Source organism: Schistocerca americana, chromosome 3 (assembly GCF_021461395.2).
Source record: "Schistocerca americana isolate TAMUIC-IGC-003095 chromosome 3, iqSchAmer2.1, whole genome shotgun sequence".
NCBI lineage: Eukaryota > Metazoa > Arthropoda > Insecta > Orthoptera > Acrididae > Schistocerca > Schistocerca americana.
In genome coordinates, this window is record NC_060121.1 from 174,434,582 (window position 1) to 174,455,695 (window position 21,114).

Sequence of the window (21,114 nt, forward strand, 5' to 3'; positions counted from 1 at the left end):
GTGCCATCAGAGATCCCTGAGTGACCACCAGCTGCAACGTACTCATTGGCTTCCCACACCATGACAGGATGAGTAACCAGTCTGTGCCTCTCCAAAATACTGGAAGAGTAGGACCTCTTCCCAAGTTACTGTCATACTCACCATAGTGCAGAACCGTGATTCATTGTTGAACTGTAAACACGAACAACACTAATGCACCAAGGTAACCTTTCCATCTTTCACAGAGAACTCCAACTCAAAATCATCTAGATACTTACTGATGGTGTACTTTTACGAAGTTACATTGACCTCTGACCATGTCTTTTAGGTGCTTTACTTTCTTTGTCTGCCAATGTATTAGTTCAAAATGGTCCAAATGGCTCTAAGCACTATGGGACTTAACATCTGAGGTCATCAGTACCCTAGACTTAGGACTACTTAAATCGAACTAACCTAAGTACATCACACACAGCCATGCCCGAGGCAGGATTCGAACCTGCGACCGTAGCAGCGCTTCAGTCCGAAACCGCACGACCGCTACGGTCGCAGGTTCGAATCCTGCCTCGGGCATGGACGTGTGTGAAGCCGTTAGGTTAGTTAGGTTTAAGTAGTCGTAAAGTTCTAGGGGACTGATGACCTCAGATGTTAAGTCCCATAGTGCTCAGAGCCATTTGAACAATTTTGAACCGTAGCAGCAGTGCGGTTCCAGACTGAAGCGCCTAGAACTGCTCGGCCACAGCGGCCGGCAGTGTATTAGTTACTAGCAATAGTTGATTTACGTATTTAAGGAGTGACAGAATGAATTTGTCGATTATGTACGAAACTCTTAATCACATACATAATCACAATCATTTACAAATGAGTAAGGATCGAGTACTGTGCAGTCATGGAAGGACGAATGGCTGTTTCTAGTACTGATATGCCAGAGGTAATAATTTTAGTGTTATATTTCATTTCAATGTAGTATTAAAAATGAATTTTTTCTAATGTATTTTATAGAGTGACCAGTGTGGTGGGTTAGAGGGAGAGGGGAGGAGGAGGAGGAGGAGGAGGAGAGAGAGAGAGAGAGAGAGAGAGAGACACGAGATGTGGGGGACGATGAAGTGAGGTGGACGAGGAAGAGGAGTTACGTGTTGAGGAGGGAGGGTGTACACCTTGGTATAAATCCCGACAGGCTAGACAGTCATAGGCATTAAAACAGTGAATGCGTACCACTTTACTTCAGTTAATTAGAGACACTGGAGAAGAAAAGCTGCGGTACTCACGGGCAGGAGGGCGCGGATGCGACGCACATCTCCTTGGAGACGAGCTGTCGGTCGCAGCCCAGCATCTCGGCCTTGGGCGCGTTCAGGTAGGAGCGCTGCCGCATGCGGATGCCCTTGCCGCACGTCACGGAGCACTCGCTCCACGGCGAGTACTCGGTCACCGCGCACTCCGCTGTCCCGAACATGCAACGAACTTTCTGTCAAACACTTTGTACTTTTCACGTTCAACTTTACAATTAGAATTTCGCGAAATTCAGGGCGTTTAAAATATAACATACGTATTTCCAATGCATATATGTAATAAACTATACGACATACAACCAAGGACCTGCGAATCTCTCAAGTTTAGATTACATATGTTCAATGTGTCCTCCACCAGCGACACGAACAATATCACATCGATAATCGAATTTCTGCCATACTCTGGTAAGCATATCCATTGTGATCTTCCAGCTTTCCCGGCGGATATGTCGTAAATAGTCTTCACGGGTTTGCAAATTCCGTAATACTTCCTCGGAGTAACTTTCTGATATCTTCAGCTGGTTCAACCTTGCTGGTGGCTGTTAGTAAAAATAGCGTACAGTGCATGTGCAGGAGGAAAGCTCTGCGATTTTCGGCAGAGGGCGTTTTAGTATGGCCCCATCTACACTACTGGCCATTAAAATTGCTTCACCAAGAAGAAATGCAGATGATAAACAGGTATTCATTGGACAAATATATTATACTAGAACTGACATTTGATTACATTTTTGCGCAATTTGGGTGCACAGATCCTGAGAAATCAGTACCCAGAACAACCACCTCTGGTCGTAATAACGGCCTTGAAACGCCTGGGCATTGAGCCAAACACAGCTTGGATGGCGCGTACAGGTACAGCTTCCCATGCAGCTTCAACACGATACCACAGTTCATCAATCACTGGCGTATTGTGACGAGCCAGTTGCTTGGCCACCATTGACCAGACGTTTTCAATTGGTGAGAGATCTGGAGAATGTGCTTGCCAGGGCAGCAGTCGAACATTTTCTGTATCCAGAAAGGCCCGTACAGGACCTGCGACATGCGGTCGTGCATTATCCTGCTGAAATGTAGGGTTTCGCAGGGATCGATTGTAGGGTAGAGCCACGGGTCGTAACACATCTGAAAAGTAACGTCCACTGTTCAAAGTGCCGTCAATGCGAACAAGAATCGACCGAGACGTGTAGCCAGTGGCATCACATACCATCCCGACGGGTGATGCGCCAGTATGGCGATGACGAATACACACTTCCAATGTGCGTTCACTGCGATGTCGCCAAACACGGATGCGACCATAATGATGCTGTAAACAGAACCTGGATTCATCCGAAAAAATGACGTTTTGCCATTCCTGTAACCAGGTTCGTCGTTGAGTACACCATCGCAGGCGCTCCTGTCTGTGATGCAGCGTCAAGGGTAACCGCAGCCACGGTCTCTGAGCTGATGTCCATGCTGCTACAAACGTCGTCAACTGTTCGTGCAGATGGTTGTTGTCTTGCAAACGTCCCCATCTGCTGACTCAGGGATCGAGACGTGGCTGCACGATCCGTTACAGCCATGCGGATAAGACGCCTGTCATCTCGACTGCTAGTGATACGAGGCCGTTAGGATCCAGCACGGCGTTCCGTATTACCTTTTGAACCCACCGATTCTATATTCTGCTAACAGTCACTGGATCTCGACCAACGCGAGCAGCAATGTCTCGATACGATAAACCGCAATCGCGATAGGCTACAGTCCGACCTTTATCAAAGTCGGAAAGGTGATGGTACGCATTTCTCCTCCTTACACGAGGCATCACAACAACGTTTCACCAGGTAACGCCGGTCAACTGCTGTTCGTGTATGAGAAATCGGTGAGAAACTTTCCTCATGTCAGCACGTTGTAGGTGTCGCCACCGGCGCCAACCTTGTGTGAATGCTCTGAAAAGCTAATCATTTGCATATCACGGCATCTTCTTCCTGTCAGTTAAATTTCGCGTCTGTAGCACGTCATCTTCGTGGTGTAGCAATTTTAATGGCCAGTAGTGTATTTGCAAATCATTGCGCATGAGTGATTTCCGCGCCTGAGTATTTTTCGCGCCCGTGTTTTTTATACATGGCATCCACATGCGGATGTTATCAGTCGTACCTAGCCACTAACAAGGCTGAACAACCTGAAGATGTCGGCCAATTGTTCCGAGGAAATAGTGTGGAATTTGCACAACGTCATCTGACGGCAAAGCCGTGAAGAATATTAACAAGCATGTCCATTGTCACTGATATTATGGCGGTACAAATCCGGCTCTTCAACTCTTCTTGCTTCTGTGGTAGTGTTTTCGTATAAACATGGTTCCTTCATCTTCGGAATCAAATCAAAGTTACAAGGCTCAAAAAATGGCTCTGAGCACTATGGGACTCAACTGCTGTGGTCATCAGTCCCCTAGAACTTAGAACTACCTAAACCTAACTAACCTAAGGACAGCACACAACACCCAGCCATCACGAGGCAGAGAAAATCCCTGACCCCGCCGGGAATCGAACCCGGGAACCCGGGCGTGGGAAGCGAGAACGCTACCGCACGACCACGAGATGCGGGCTAAAGTTACAAGGACTTAGGCCGTGCGGTTCTAGGCGCTACAGTCCGGAACCGTGGGACTGCTACGGTCGCAGGTTCGAATCCTGCCTCGGGCATGGATGTGTGTGATGTCCTTAAGTTAGTTAGGTTTAAGTAGTTCTAGGTTCTAGGGGACTGATGACCTAAGATGTTAAGTCCCATAGTGCTCAGAGCCATTTTTTTTTTACAAGGACTTAAGTCCGGGGAGTATGGTGGATGGTACAGTACTTTCTAGTCCCATCGACCGAACAGAGCAGCCGCAGCTTGCGCTGTATGCGCCCGCGCATTGTCGTGCAAAATGATGGGTGCAAAAAGTGTCGCCGCTTCTTTCGCAAAGCTGGTCGCAGGTGATGCTCCAAAAATGATCAGTAACACTGTGCATTTGATTCCGAAGATGAAGGAACCACTTCGTGGCATTCGCTTCAGAACTGTTCCAGAGATTCGCCAAGCAGTAGACTGCTCCTTTCGCACCATCAACAGAACAGGCTCTGCTAACGGTATAGCACGCCTTCCACATCGCTGGCAAGGGGTTCTACACAACGCTGGTGACTACTTTGAAGGACAGTAACAGGTGCAAACAGGTATCTCTTGTGTATCGGTTGTGAATAAATGGTTGCTACTATTTAAGTTCCAACCTTCGTATATTCTATTTACGAGGAAAGATTACGCAGGACAGTTTCTCGTTCAAGATTCTTGATAGCTTTTGAGAAGACCATTTTAAGCTACGTGTAAGGAGAAACGTCCACAAGCACGTGTAGGAATTCTACAATGGTAGGATCAGGTGCTGCCGAGAATGTGCTTTGTCGTTCTGCTATATTGCTGCTTACATTCGTCAGGATCCAACGTCTGTCGCGCAGTTACGAGCTCTATTGCTTCAAGAGGACCTCAAACGGCTCCACACGACTAGCGCTGAAGCGAGCTCGTTTGCAGAAGGAAAGTATGCACGCGCACAGTGCAACTATCAGCACGGAGACCATTACTGCCACTTCTCTTACCGCGGGCAGGAGTGAGATGCGCGGCGACTACGGTACGCCCAATGACGGCACTGGACACAGGAGAGCCGCCATGTCGTCTTTTCAGACGAGTCCCAGTTTCGCGTACACTATCTCGATGGACATACCCTCGTGCAGAGCCTCCGAGGAGAACGAATGTTTCCAGACTGCATTCGTCATCATACGGGACCAGCATCTGGCGTGATGGTATGCAGCGCCACTGGTTATAGAACATGATCAACTTTGTTTCTCATAGCTCACAATTTGGAGGTCCACGTGACGTTATTTTTCAGCAGGATACCGCAAGACCGCATGTTGCCCGTGCTTTGATGGCCTTCCTCGACCCAGAGGGTGTTCGACCGTTGCCTTGGCCAACACGTTCAAAAAATGGTTCAAATGGCTCTGAGCACTATGCCACTTAACTCCTGAGGTCATCAGTCGCCTAGAGCTCAGAACTAATTAAACCTAACTAACGTAAGGTCATCACACACATCCATGCCCGAGGCAGGATTCGAACCTGCGACCGTAGCGGTCGCTCGGCTCCAGACTGCAGCGCCTAGAACCGCACGGCCACTCCGGCCGGCCCAGCACGTTCTCCAGATCTTTCAGCCACTGAATGCATCTGGTCGTACGCTTCGCCAACCACTACGAATGATGAAATCTGGCATAGATGTGAGGCAGAATGGTATGACGTACCCGCATCTTCATCCTAGTTCAATTGTGTTTCATACTCAGCTAGGTTAGCGCCTTTGCTTCTGCCAGAGACGGCAACTCCGTGTCCTAAATTTTTCATCCTGTGTAACTACGAATCACCCACCAATTTAGTCATGTATTTTATACTTATAGTACGTAAAATAGCGTTACTTGCCACCCTTTTGAAAAGTTAACTGTAGGTTGCACCGTTTTATGCTACGTGTATGGAGAAACGTCTACAAGCACGTGTAGGAATTCTCCTTTCCTTTCTTTCTCCCAGTCCGTGTTCTGTCTACTATTTTCCCTTCTCTTCCTGTTCTCAGTAGCTAATTTCATGGACCCTAACAATAAAGTTTTTACCTCTTTTGTTGCACTAAACTGTTAGACATATTAAGGAAAGTGAAAACGGAGTGAACGAAAGCGATATGTGTAATCGGACATTGTGAGAGGAATTTGGTAGTGCACTGAAAGATGTAAGTCGAAACAAAGCACCCAGAGTAGGCAACGTTCTATCACACTTATTAAAATTCTTTGGAGAACCGACAGTGAGAGAACTTTTAATCTAGACTCTATTACAAATTCAGAACAGATAAATCCTAATTTCTAAATTTGATAGTTTCCGCGAAACTATTTATCAGATTTTGAAGCGCGAGAACGGTTGAACTGCGATAATAACAACAGAAATTAATATATATCCATAGGAAAACAACGAAGCAGATTCCATTATCTCTGTAACTACACTGCCAGATAAAAAAAGTGTTGCAGTCACCAGGAGAGGAGAAAACGAAACGAAAGTGATTAAAAAATCGAGTGAAATTTACAAATAAATTGGTAGTATGAACCCACTTATCTCTTTGGCGTTGGACCCCGTCTGGCCTGGATGCATGCACTTATTTAATTGGGGAGAGTGTCAAAAAACCATTATATTCTCTGCTGAGATACGCTGGCCCATAACTACTGTAACTGAATCTTGATGTCCTGCATACTGGTTCTGGGCTGGAGTTGGCGTCCGAGATGACCTCACAAATCTTCTATCAGGAATAGATCTGAACATCTTGGCGACCACTGGAGTCCCTCAACTTTATGCATACAGTTCATAGAGACGTGCCTTGTGCAAATGAGCGTTGTTCTCTTGAAAATTGGCACCACAATAATGTTACGCGAAGGTAACTCATGAGGACACAAGATGTCCATGACGTACAGTTGTGCCGTCAGAGCTCCGTCAATCACTACCAGCCGTGACGTGAAGTCATACTGCATGGCTCCCGACTCCACGATGCGAAGAGTAACACCTTTCTGTCCTCCCCCCCTCCCCCCCCCCCCACCCCCCTGCTCCCCAAAATGTCAAAATGTAGCAAGAATGGGACCCCTCCCCAGATCGCTTCGATACTCGCCAACAGTGGTCATCCGAGATTACGCAAAACAGCATTTCACCGCTGAATACAGTGAGACGCAATTCATCGACAGTCCCGGTCATGGCAACGATTCAAACGCAGCGGCGTGTGTTGTGGTGTTAACAGAAGCCTACGTACCGGACGACAATTTGCTAGTCTGGCTGCAGCTGGCCTCCAACCAATGGTGGTGGATGACACAGAATGTTGCAGGAAGTCTGATACTTGTTCTCGAATGGAAGGCGGGGATGTGAAGGGATTATGATGTACTTTGTGCACAATAGGGCGATCCTCCATTGCGTTGGTCAGACGTGATTGAACAGAACCGTGACGATGGGTATGACTGCCGTCACATTCCCATGCAGTCCAACATCGGGCCACTGTCACATCCAAATGCCCACAGATCTCTTTATTGCACGATTTGACCAGCTGGACAAATGGAGACACACAATGTGGCCTCTTTAAAACTCAGTCCGCTGCTGATAACGAATATATGGCACCTATATGTCTTTCAAAGTGATCACTCAGCATCTGACGGTGTTCATGACCGTTGTATACCGTACCAGGCTTGGTAACAACACTACACACTAAAAACACTAATACACTCTGGTGGGCATTCTACATGTCACACGAATTGAAATTCTAATCATTCACATAATGCCGATTTCTGCATCTACATACACACATAAAAAAAAAAAGTTTTGCATCACCCCGGTTCCCAAAACTCCTGAAGATAGACGTTGACTGTGGATATTGTATCACAGACACAGTCCCTTTGACTGTTCAGAATGTTACTAAACCCGTACAAAGATGTAAACAACCATGCATGAGCAACGCCTATTAAGTGGAGAAGGTCCAACAGCCGATCAGTTCCAGTCATTCCATCAGGAAGCAGGTTCACGGTTCGTGTTGTCTATAGTTCAGCCATGCCTAGACAGTCAATACTGGCGTTCAATCACGTCTTCATTGTTACTTTGTGCCAGGAAAGGTTCTCAACAAGGGAAGTGTCCAGGTATCTCGGAGTGAACCAAAGCGATGTTGTTCGCACATGGATTAGATACAGAGAGACAGGAACTGTCGATGACATGCCTCGCTCAGGCCGACCAAGGGCTACTACTGCAGTGGATGACCGGTACCTACGGATTATGGCACGGAGGAACCCTGACAGCAACGCCATCATGTTGAATAATGCTTTTTGTGCAGCCACAGGACGTCGTGTTAAACTCAAAATGTGCGCAAAAGGCTGCATGATGCGCAACTTCACTCCCGACGTCCATGCCGAGGTCCATCTTTGCAACCACGACACCACGCAGCGCGGTACTGATGGGCCCAGCAACATGCCGAATGGACCACTCAGGACTGGCATCACGTTCCCTTCATCGACGAGTGTCGCATATGCTTTCAACCAGACAATCGTTGGAGACGTGTTTGGAGGCAACCCGGTCAGGTTGAACGCATTAGACACACTGTCCAGCGAGTGCAGCAAGGTGGACATGACCCACCAACCACTCTGAGGGACCTACGCAGAATTGCCGTTGAGGAGTGGGACAATCTGGACCAACAGTGCCTTGATGAACTTGTGGATAGTATATCACGACAAATACGGGCATACATCAATGCAAGAGGCCATGCTACTGGGTATTAGAGGTACCGGTGCGTACAGCAATCTGGTCCACCACCTCTGAAGGTCTCGCTGTATGGTGGTACAACATACAATGTGTGTTTTTCATGAGCAATAAAAAGGGCGGAAACGATGTTCATGTTGATCTCTGTTCCAACTTTCTGTGGAGTTCCCGGGACTCTCGGAAGCGAGGTGATGCAAAAGTTTTTGATGTGTGTATATACTCTGCAAGCCACCGTACGGTGCGTGGCAGAGGGTAACCTATGCCAGTACTAGTCATTTCCTTTCCTGTTCCACTCCGCATGACTCTCTTATCTTCATGGTCCTTACGCGAAATGTATGTTGGCGGTAGTAGAATCGTTCTGGAGTCTGCTTCAAAAGCCAGTTCACTAAATTTTCTGACTAGTGTTTGTCGAAAAGAACTTCGCCTTCCCTCCAGGGATTCCCAATTGAATTCCCGAAGCATCTCTGTAACACTTGCTCATTGTTCGAACCAACTGTAAACAAATCTAGTGTTAACGAGTACATTGTTACACTGACATACAACCATTTCTACTGGTTGACTTTCATCATCAGGCAGTGTAAAATGACTATGAAAAGGAGCTTACATGTCGGCAAAAGCTTTCTCACAATTCATTTGTGTGAAAACAGAATTACGGTAACTTTATGGTCTTAGATGAACCGCTCGGTATACGGGATGGTCAGAAACAGTCTGAAAACCTCGTAAGGACGTTTCTGGGTAGGCTGTGTTGAGTAATAACTGTTAACAAAAAAATTCGATACATTGCGTCGTCTATGAGTTAGTAAGTACTGAAATTAGCCGAGCAGACCGTTGCTCACGCAAATGCAAACGGCCCGCCAGAGACTGTGTCGCCAGACCCGAACAAGAGAGCAATAGCAAAATTGGATACAGGACGGTACCAAGGGAGGAACTGGAGCCAAAGGCTGAACATTCTCGTGCGCTACGAGAACAACTGACACTAAGTGTATCTGGCAGCCCGCTTTAATTTGTATGCACAAAGGCATGATTGGCTAACTTCAATGGTAATTAACTCACAAGGGAACATCCCCATCCCACCCCCCTCAGATTTAGTTATAAGTTGGCACAGTGGATAGGCCTTGAAAAACTGAACACAGATTAATCGAGAAAACAGGAAGAAGTTCTGTGGAACTATAAAAAAATAAACAAAATATACAAACTGAGTAGTTCATGCTCAAGATAGGCAATATTACGGACAGTATGAGCTCAGAAGCCCCGTGGTCCCGTGGTTAGCGTGAGCAGCTGCGGAACGAGATGTCTTTGGTTCAAATTTTCCCTCGACTGAAAATTTTACTTTCTTTATTTTCGCAAAGTTATGATCTGTCCGTTCGTTCATTGACGTCTCTGTTCACTGTAATAAGTTTAGTGTCTGTATTTTGCGACCGCACCGCAAAACCGTGCGATTAGTTGACGAAAGTACGTGCCTCTCCAATGGGAACCGAAAACATTTGATCGCAAGGTCATAGTTCAACCGATTCCTCAACAGGAAAACATCTGATATATTCTATACAACACTGGTGACGGCATGTGCGTCACATGACAGGAATATGTTGTCGACCCACCTAACTTGTACACTTTTTTGGCGAATCGGTAAAAAGATTCTTCTACCTTGCCCGATTTAGGTTTTCTTGTGGATGTGATAATCACTCCCAAAAAAGTGATGAAAACATAAGAGTTTGTCACATAAACTGAAAACAAAAAGTTAAATTTTTCTCTCGAGGGAAGACTTGAACCAAGGACCTCTCATTCCACAGCTCGTCACGCTAACCACGGGACCACGGCGCTCCTGAGCTCACACTCTCCTTTATATTACTTATGTTGCACATGGATTACTCAGTTTGTCTATTTTGCTTATTTTTTCATAGTTCCACACAATTTCTTCCTGTTTTCTCGATCGATCAGTGTTCAGTTTTTCAAGGCCTATCCACTGTGCCAACTTATAACTAAATCTGAGGGGGTGCGATGGGGAGGTTCCCTTGTCAGAAATGGCGCAATGTATCGAATTCTTTTCTGAACAGTTGTTTCTTAGCACTGTCTCCCCTGCAACACCCTTAAAAGCTTGTCAGACTGTTTCTGGCCACCCTGTATGTATAAACGTTATATTATGAGGGCGAGTCGAATGAAAACCTCAAATATTTTTAAAAATATTATTTATTGTGCAGAAGTGGTACAAAGCTGTATCACTTTTCAACATAATCTCCCCCACGCTCAATGCAAGTACTCCAGCGCTTACAAAGTGCATAAATTCCTTTAGAACAAAATTCTTTTGGTAGTCCGCGCAACCACTTATGCACCGCGTCGCGTACCTCTTCATCAGAACGGAACTTCTTTCCTCCCATTGCGTCTTTGAGTGGTCCAAACATATGGAAATCACTTGGGGCAAGGACTGGTGAGTATGGTGGATGAGGAAGACACTCAAAATGCAGGTCTGTGATTGTTGCAACTGTTGTACGGTCAGTGCGGGGCCTTGCATTGTCACGTTGCAAAACGACACCTGCTGACAGCAATCCACGTCGTTTTGATTTGGTTGCAGGCCGCAGATGATTTTTCAGGAGATCTGTGTATGATGCACTGGTGACAGTGGTCCCTCTAGGCATGTAATGCTAAAAAATGACGCCTTTTTCGTCCCAAAAAAGAGTCAGCATAACCTTCCGTGCTGATGGTTCTGGTCGAAACTTCTTTGGTTTCGGTGATGAGGAATGGCGCCATTCCTTGCTCGCTCTCTTCGTTTCTGGTTGGTGGAAGTGAACCCAGGTTTCGTCCCCAGTAACGATTCTTGCAAGGAAGCCATGACCTTCTCGTTCAAAGCGCCGAAGAAGTTCTTCACAAGCATCAACACGTCGTTCTTTTATTTCAGGGTCAGCCGCCGTGGCACCCATCTTTCAGACACTTTGTGAAACTCGAGCACGTCATGCACAATGTGGTGTGCTGACCCATGACTAATCTTTAAACATGCTGCAATGTGATTCAGTGCCACTCAGGCGGTTTTCCTTCACTATGGCTTCAACTGCTGCAGTGTCCTGTGGAGTCACAACTCGTTGTGCCTGACCTGGACGAGGAGCACCTTCCACTGAAGTCACACCATTTGCGAACTTCCTACTCCATTAGTAGACTTGCTGCTGTGACAAACATGCATCACCGTACTGAACCTTCATTCGTCGACGAATTTCAATAGGTTTCACACCTTCACTACGCAAAAACCGAATAACAGAACGCTCATATTGCCTGGTGCAAGTCGCAAGTGGGGCGGCCATCTTTCTACTGATACTGCGACGATATGTGTGCATCTGCACTATGCTGCCACCTACAGTCCATTCTGCAAGCTGTCTGTAGCAGGCTTACCAACTTACAGGATAACGGCGCGAAATTTCGATTTGTTATTACATTTTAAGGTTTTCATTTGAGTCACCCTCGTAACAGCAAAGAACATAAAGTGCATTTAAAACAGCGTGACGAGCCGTTTTTGTCAGATGACGCGGATGTGCTACGGAAGACTGGAGAAGGTACTCACGTCGCGTGGTGTCCTCGGTGTTCTCGGTCTCCTCGATGGCCAGGTCTGCAAGCGCGGCTTCCACGTCCTGTTCGTCGCAGCTCTTGGCGATAACGGTGTCGCGGAAAAGGTAGAGGCGAGCCAGCGGCGCCATCTCCCTGCCAGACGGGTCGTAGAACGGCGCCCGCGGGTCCTCCGGGTACATCGTCGTGATGCGGTGGATCTTCTCCCGCGGAATCGTTGGCGTGTTTGGGGACTGCAATAGGAACAAGCGCAATGCGGGAACCCTCCACGCGTAGCAGACCGAGCTCTAAACTCTTATACACGAGGCGTGTTAGAGTCGCGTCTCCCTAGGGCATGACGCTCGGAAAAGTTAGCAGCAGCTGCATGATTGTCATCGAGACATCGCTGCCCCAAGATGCATCAATAGTAGCGGCGCGGTTTACCGCTCGATGCTTGAAGCCCGGTTTTCATTAGAGGGCGGCAGTGTGGCACGTGTCAGCGGCAGGCAGTTTTCTTGTTGTCAAAACTACACGCGGAATCGGCGTTCCCATATGAAGCGGCAGCCGCTAGACGTAACCAATGACAGGCATAAGAGAGGTATTGGAGGGGAACCAATGAAACGTGCTTAATGACTGGAATCTGGGAGGTGAATATACCTCTATGGATGGAAAATGCGAGTGGGAACAGCACGCGCGGTAGTTTTAAATTCGTCCAAATTAGCATTGTTCTATTGAAAATTGGCACCACGATACTATCACATGTGGGTAACTCATGAGGACATAAGATTATTTGTTAACGCCTGCTGTAGGTATGACACTGTATGTGATTAACTATACATTGAAGCTTTACGAAAGAAAGGCAAAATAAGGTGAAGACATACATATTTATTTAAGGTTGAATATTTTATTTATGATATATTCTTTCACATGCTTCATTCTTCATGCTTTCTTATTTTGCCGTTAACAGATTCGAGGAATTGCGATTCATAATTGTCCCCTGTTTCATTATGTTGTCGACAAAATTTAGAAAACCTACCACTCCAGAAGAACAACTTGCTACGCTCTCATAACAACTTTTTGGAAATAATCAAGTAAGTAGTACAGCAATTAAAGGAGGAAGTGCCTGGTGGAATTTTGCACAAAGCGCAATTTAATCATTGTTAACACATGGCTTAATAATCACGAAAAAAAGTTTGTATGTTTCAAATGGACCCGGAGGCACAAGGCTTCAGATTCGTTATATAGTGGTACGACAGGTTTTAGAAACCAGCTTTTCCGTTGCAAAAGATTTATTGGAGCAGAAGTGCATCCTGACTATAATTTATTAGTTGTGAACTGTAGGTGAAAACTGATAAATTGTAAAAAGGTAGGAAATTAAGGAGGTGGAAACTCGATAAGTTGAATGAACCATACGCTGTTGACAGTCCTAAAGGAAACTTCAGGCAAGAAACGATTGAGTGAAACAAGGGAAAGGATGCACTATACAGCCGGCCGGTGTGGCCGTGTGGTTCTAGGCGCTTCAGTTTGGAACCGCGTGACCGCTACGGTCGCAGGTTCGAATCCTGCCACGGGCATGGATGTGTGTGATGTCCTTAGGTTAGTTAGGTTTAAGTAGTTCTAAGTTCTAGGGGACTGATGACCTCAGACGTTGAGTTCCATAGTGCTCAGAGCCATTTGATGCACTATACACAACAGAAGGGGAATGGGAAACTTTAAACAGATGCTGTAGTGAAGACAGAGGAGGAACAAAATGGTAAAAACAAAAGGTCCAGTACAAGTCCTTAGGTAACACACGAGATACGGAATTGAATTCACAAAAGGAAAAAATATAAAAAGGTCGGAAATGAAGCAGGCAAAGGAAACTAAGGTGTCTAAAAATGAGACAGACAGAAAGTGCCAAATCGCAAAGCAAGAACTGCTGGAGAAAAATGCGGTGCTGTAGACGTATCTGATTATGGAAAAGGCACAATGACTAAAGGAAAATAAAAAAATGGAGAAACAATTGGCCACGTGCGAGTAGGACTTGCGCATTGAGGATTCCGTACAAACTTAATTATGTATGTAGACAGTACCATACATTCCGGTAATTGTCAATCTCTACCATTTTTGCTGTTATCGAAATTGATTCCAAGATTTTAGAGAATGTTTTAATTTCTATAATATAAGAGTGACATAAAGTCGTGTAGGAGTCAGGCGACCATTGTCATAGCAATCAGTTCTGCATTCAGGCTGAGTGGGACGCAGTGGTAAAAATTGAACATCAGGCAAGGAATGACATTACTGATCGTATGTCGCGCTTCGGAATTTGCCCGTCACCAGATTTCCAAGAGCGACTGCTGCACGTAGAAATGGCGTTTCGCATATAGCTTGGAGCTATATGAGCAGCAATTGCTCCTAGAAATCTGATGATGTGTAAATTCCGAAATGCGTCACATGAGTAGTAAAGTCATTTCTTACCTGATGTTTGACTTTTACCATTGAAACCCAATCAGTCTGAATGCAGAACTACTGATTCCTTTAATTTCAAATTTGACGACGTATAACGAATGACAAAAAGCAATATCCTTCATGTGATATAATAAGAAATTAACAATTTTCAGATTTTTTCCTTTACTTACACCACGAAACCTTGCTTCCTGCAAATTTCATGATTCTATATCACGGGAAGGACCCTATAGGTTCTGATGAGTGAGTTTACAAGTATCAAAACTTGTGATATATGGGCGTATCTTTTGGCTGCATTGACTTAGAAGCTTACATTTGTTACAGAGCCAAGTATTCAGTAGACCTTAGTGCGTGACATATATTTCAACTTGATATGTCTACCTGTTCAAAAAAAGAAAGAAAAAAAGCGTCCTGACAGACGGACGAACAGAAATAGTCAGATAATGAAGGAAAAACTTTTTTCTTGTGGTTTTCGGATTTTCGGATTTTTTCCTTTGTTTGTATTGTGAGCCCTGGCTTTTTGCCAAATTTCATGTTTCTAGGGTAAAGGGAAGTACCCTACATGTTTTGATGAGTGAGTTTGCGAGTGTCAAAATTTATTACGAGAATGGTCGTATCTTCTGACTGCATTAACTTAGGAGGTCCAATTTTATGCAGCGTCAAGGGGCAGTAGGCCTTAGTGTGTGATGTAAATTTCAACTGCGTTCGTCCCGTGAGAAAGTAGGCTTTTAACAGACGGACAGACATACAGACAAAAAGTGATAAGGGTTCTGTTATTACTGACTGAGATACGGAACCCTAAAAAGAAGCAGCTGTATGAATCAAGAGCTCAGATAGCAAGCCACGACTAATCAAGAAGAGGAGGCCGGAAGGTGGAAGGAATACCCTATCTGCTCAAAAGTGTCTGGACACCTATTACTGGCAATTAATATGGAATATGCCCACCCTTTGCATTTATTGTGGTGTCACCGCAAGGCACCACACTTGCTAGGTTGTAGGCTTCAAATCGGCCGCGGTCCGTCAGTACACACCGGACCCGCGAGCCGTCACTGTCGACGCTAGAAGGACCGAGCGCCGCCACTCGGCTGGTCTTACGAGACAAGCTAGCGCACTGGCCAGTTCTACAGCCGACGTTAATAGGAATGGTTCACTTGTTATAGCTTCAGAGATCTCATTTGCAGAGACGCTAGTTAGCATAGCCTTCAGCTAAGTCAGTAGCTACGACCTAGCCAGGCGCCACGTACAGTTTATGCATTGACAATTGACCTATATGTGTGAAGCAATCAGAACTGTAAAGAAGTATTCGCAGTTCAGTCTATAACTGCACTTGTAAATATTATTGTACAAAGTCAAGATCGACGTTCACCGCTCATGCTGAATTAAAGCTAAGTATTTAATTGTATTCTTGTCTACTAACTTTCTAATCACCTAAGATGTTCCAGATACATCCCTCAAGTATAGTTCATTGATCATCACGTCAGCCTACGTGATCAACGCGTGAAATTAACGGCCACACCTCGTGATCAGGCTGAGTGTCAAATTGCGTGTCCAAGCCGGGTCACCCTTTTTCCATGAGGCCCATAGCTCCGCCTCGTATACAACATTTATAACGGCTCAAACTCTGATAGGACCACTTTCAGATCGAGCGAGGTGGCGCAGTGGTTAGCACACTGGACTCGCATTCGGGAGGACGACGGTTCAATCCCGTCTCCAACCATCCTGATTTAGGTTTTCCGTGATTTCCCTAAATCGTTTCAGGCAAATGCCGGGATGGTTCCTTTGAAAGGGCACGGCCGCTTTCCTTCCCAATCCTTCCCTAATCCGAGCTTGCGCTCCGTCTCTAATGACCTCGTTGTCGACGGGACGTTAAACATTAACCACCACCACTTTCAATGATGTATCTGCAGGTCTGTGGAGCAATTGGCAACTCATTCTTTCTCTAGAGCCGAAACCAGAAAAGGTAGTGACATAGGACGCTGTGGGCTGGAGCGAAGCCGCTGTATTAACTCACCCCAAAGGTGTTCCATTTGGTCCAGGTCGGGACTTTGGGCAGGCTGGCCGATTTCCAGAAAGTTACTGTCTACAAACCATTGTCTCACAGACAGTGCTATGCACCGACGTGCTGACACAAATATCGTTCCTAAACTGTTTCTCTGCTTTATGCAATACTCAGTGCTGGAAAATGAGATGATATGCTTTCACAATTAGCATTTACTTAAGTGCAATAACTGGGTCCACACCCTAACCACGAGAAACAACCCCACTCCGTAACGCAAGCTCCTCCGTTCTTCATTGTTGGCACTACACATGATGGCAGGTAGCGTTCTCCATGCATTCGCCAAACCTAAACCCTTCCATCGCATTGCCACAAGCTATAGTGTGACATATCCCTCAAAATCACTCGTTTCCAGTCATCCACAGTTCAACTGCGACGCTCTTTACACCGTCTCAAACGTCGCTTTGCACTGACTACAGAAATGCGTAGCTTATGAGGACCTGCTAGACCGTTGAACCCTGTTAATTCTAGCTTTCTACGCACAGTCATTGTGCTAGCTGGACTGCTGGTAGCTCTTTGGAAGTCACGAGTGCCTCATTTAGCTGGTTTCATGCGGTTTTGGACAACCATCCTTCACAACGCTCGATGGTCCCTCTCCATCAGTATAATGGGTCTGCCTGGTCTTGCTTTAGGTGTGGTTATTCATTCGCGTTTCCGCATCACATTTACATGCCCTACAGCCGACTTGGGCAGCTTTGTAATGGCTGGAATGTCCCTGAAGCTTTGTTACTTGGATGACATCCAATAGCTAGTCCACATTCAAAGTCACTCAGCTCTCTTGATCAACGCATTCTACTATTACTGCTTCTGTACTGTCAACACAACAGATACCAGACTGTAGTTACAAAAGTTAAAGGACATAAAAGAGAAGCAAAAGTTGAGAAGGCGGAAGCAGAGAAGAGAGAAAATGCAGACTGGTTATAGCAAGAAAAGCGTCACTAAAACAGAGACAGTTGTTGACATCAATTACAAATTTAAATGCGAGATAGTCTTTTCTTAAGGTATTGTCTGGAGTGTAGCCATGTATGAAAGTGAAATCCGCACTTTAAGCAGGTTATTCAAGAAGAGATTATGTGGTGCTACAGAAGGGTACTTGAGATTAGATGGGTAGATTGTGTAAATAATGAGGAGGTACCCAATCGAACTGGGAAGAAGAAGCATTTGTGGCACATCTTGACTAATACAAGGGTAATGCATCATGGACGGGGTGCCTTGTTAGGACCATCAGGAAGGATGCAATCGGTGTTATTCTGGGAATCATTGCAACAGATTTCTATAGCACGTCCAGAGGGGGGACTTGGCTGTTATTTACATAGACATGTGACGTCAGTATAATATTAAGAACCTTTCAGCTGTTATGCAAACATCTCTCCAGGTGCTGGCCCCACACCACATATGTGTCATCGTCCAAGCAACAGCGCCTAGGTGAACACATATTTTGACAGGAATTTCTCAGATGTCAAGTATGAAAGGGATGCCGCCGCCTCATGCTTGCAGGACTCAAACGAAAACCTGTGCGTGGCTCGGCAGCTGATGGCTGTGTCGTCACTTTGCACTCTGACTCATGGGAGCGTGTGCTGAGTTGGCAGCATCGGCGTTGGGCGTCAGGTAGCGGGATGTGTTTTTTACTAGCGATCGTTTCCATCGATTTCACTGACCAATAGGATGCTGCGAATTAAAAAAACCTACCCCATACATGTAAGAATATCGATTTAATTAATTTGCATAAATTTTTTACATCAATATGGTGTTAGCAGTACAATAGTTAGTGGGAGGGTGTGTGTGAGTGGGTGACATGGAGCAGAACAGCAGGTTAAGTGTAGCACACTAGGTTAATTTGCGTAATTTTTATGTAAAATACAGTACAATAGTTCAAGGGGGTAGATGACAAAGAAGAATGCACCAGAAATGGCGTTCAGAAACATATGAGATTCGAAAAGTGTAGCAGAAAATGGTGGTAGAACATAACCACTTACATAATTTGATATAAAAGGCGGTACAATAGTTTAACAAAATGGGGGTGACATGGAAAACCACTTAACAGAAAAATAGGTTAAGTGCCAACAAAGAGCCGAACTTTAGGATAATACACCCAGAGTACAGTGTCAAACATTAGGTTATGCAACATGTTTGCCCTTTGCAAATACTTTTTACAAGATCTACATATTTCCAAATAGCAGAGAATGATGAGCAAGTGAAATCAAACCCCCACAAATTGAATTTTTTGTAAGTAAACAATGTACCCTTGTATTTCCTGTTATGAGATCCTTCCTCTCCAAAGAGCCACCAATTTCCATATATTCCATACACTGCCTTGAATCCCCTAAATTATTTAAATAAACAATATTCCACACATTGTCTAAATTGTTTAAGCTATATTCTATACGCAACAATCGATTTCTGGACAAATTCTTTAACTAAATAAATAAACTATATTCCATACATTGCCATAAATAATTAAATAATATTCTATACATTGCTAAAGTGTTTAAACAATCTTACTCACACTGCAACCGAATTTCCTCCAAATGATGGATCAGCTGAGTCTTTTTCCTGCTGATTTCTGGGAGGGAAAGTGGGAGGGGAGGGGGTTTACCAGATGGGGAGAGGTTAATTAATGGATCAATTTAATTAAGTAGTCAATCAAATTGATAAGAGTGGGAGGGTCTATTCCAATAACTCAGACCTGAAAGTGTACCTGTAGCAGAGAGGGAGGGAGGTTTCCTGAGGGGTCAGGGTGAGGGAGAGGGGGTGGGAGGACAATAGGTTAAGGACCTCTCAATCAAAAGAGAACAATACGTTAATCACCTGTCAATCGAAGGAGAACAATAGGTTTGTCTCCGAGTGCATACCCGCCCCTTATGTAGGCAACCCACACTAACAAAATGCGCTCGCACTGGCCTTGCCCCCTACTACACTCATCTTCCAAGATGACAACAGCTGTATTCATAGGGCAGCACACATATGTTCCTGATCTGATGAACATCTTCACTGGCCTGTTAAGTTACCCTATCCTAATCCTGCAGAAAATATATGGGCCCATTTGGAACAGCACGAGAAACATAGCAAGTAGCATCACTGCAATTTTGTAGCTCTTCCCGGTTTAATCATCAGTGAGTGCTTTCAGTCTGATATAACATATCTGAAGAAACTTTCGAACTCCTTTCCTCGCCAGTCTGTGGTAATTATGAATGCTAGAGGCGGTATTACATGGTACTGGCAAAGTAGTCCTCTTGGGGTGTGTATTTTTTTTTTATCTCGTGCGGTTTTTACATCAGAAGCCTTCTAGACTTGCGCGAAGTCTGGAAACAATGACGTGTAACTGCCGAAGATAGCTATTTCGAATGGTACAACAGTGACATTGAACAAGAGTAAAAGTTAAGGTCAAGAAAAATCAGTGGGATTACATTTTTAACATAGATCGTTTCTCCGTTATCAGCTACTCACCATGTACGTTATCCCGCTGTCTGTTCCTGCGTCATATGGAAACAAGTCAACTATCTTCTCCTCCATCCAGGTGCAGTCTTTCTTACACAAGTTAAGGCCTGATACACCGACAATCCAGTCTGGGGTAGGTCCTGCAAAATAGATCATTGTGCATAACACAATATGCAAGATTGCTGTTGCTGCAGCTACCGCTATGAGGGCTGTCTTTTATGTTTTTACAAACACTTGAAAAAATTATTTTTTTGTAAAGATAGTTTTATTAGTTTTCGAAATATTCGCCTTGAAAATTTATACACTTTTGCATGAGCTCTAACTAGCCCTGCGAACTTGTTTTCCGCTTTAATTGTGATACATGTAAACATGGCTTTAAAACAATCAACAGCCATTGTTGTCAGATCTGCTGCCTTTCCAGGAGATGTCCTGCTTTTTGAAAAAACTAAAAAGCAAAACAGAACAAATCTCCTGTTTTTATCACATTGAGTTTATTCTTTCAAAGTAATTTTACTTTGTAGAATGCTGGTAAACTATTTGATTAATTCGTTGTTTCTCGAGATGATAATTACGTTTTGGGCCTTCCTTCTGTGAATTCCTCATCTCTCTTATTAGCCCCAAGTGCTGAGCCCACTTTCTTAAAGTTTATTCCTCGCATGGATTTTATTTTAAATCTCTGCTTATCTGTTTATATCAGTAGCAGTCAAATGAAAACAGAACACCACACGCATTAAGACATTTATCCCACTGGGAGATAAGACGATCAATTCCTGTTTCGTAGAACGTGGACAGCCGCTTAAGGATCCATTTCACGAGTAGTCCGGGCTGTACGGAGGATTCTGCAGTGTTTCCCAACCGAACCGCTGAAGCATAGCCTTCTTCCAATTGGCAACGTGGGGCCGCGTGTTATCGTTCAACAGGATGATTCCATCCAGCAGCATTCCGACAGCCTGAGGGCAAACAGCAAAGGCAACAGTACAAACATTTCACATCTATGCCGCCAAAGAAATCCAAAGCCAGAATGAAATTTTCACTCTGCAGTGGAGTGTGCGCTGATATGAAACTTCCTGGCAGATGGAAGGTAGGAAACGA

At 45.0% G+C, this 21,114-nt stretch overlaps 1 protein-coding gene across 1 annotated transcript in view; it reads right to left on the bottom strand.

Annotated features, from left to right (window-relative positions):
* Nucleotides 1–21,114, bottom strand: part of LOC124605481 (spondin-1) — a 216,365-nt gene that overhangs the window by 26,327 nt on the left and 168,924 nt on the right. Inside the window, exons 7-9 of the mRNA XM_047137202.1 lie at nt 20,032–20,162; nt 12,103–12,337; nt 1,245–1,416 (exon numbers count right to left, since the gene is read on the bottom strand). Coding sequence (XP_046993158.1) covers nt 1,245–1,416; nt 12,103–12,337; nt 20,032–20,162 — 538 coding nt within the window. The remainder of the gene's footprint in view (nt 1–1,244; nt 1,417–12,102; nt 12,338–20,031; nt 20,163–21,114) is intronic.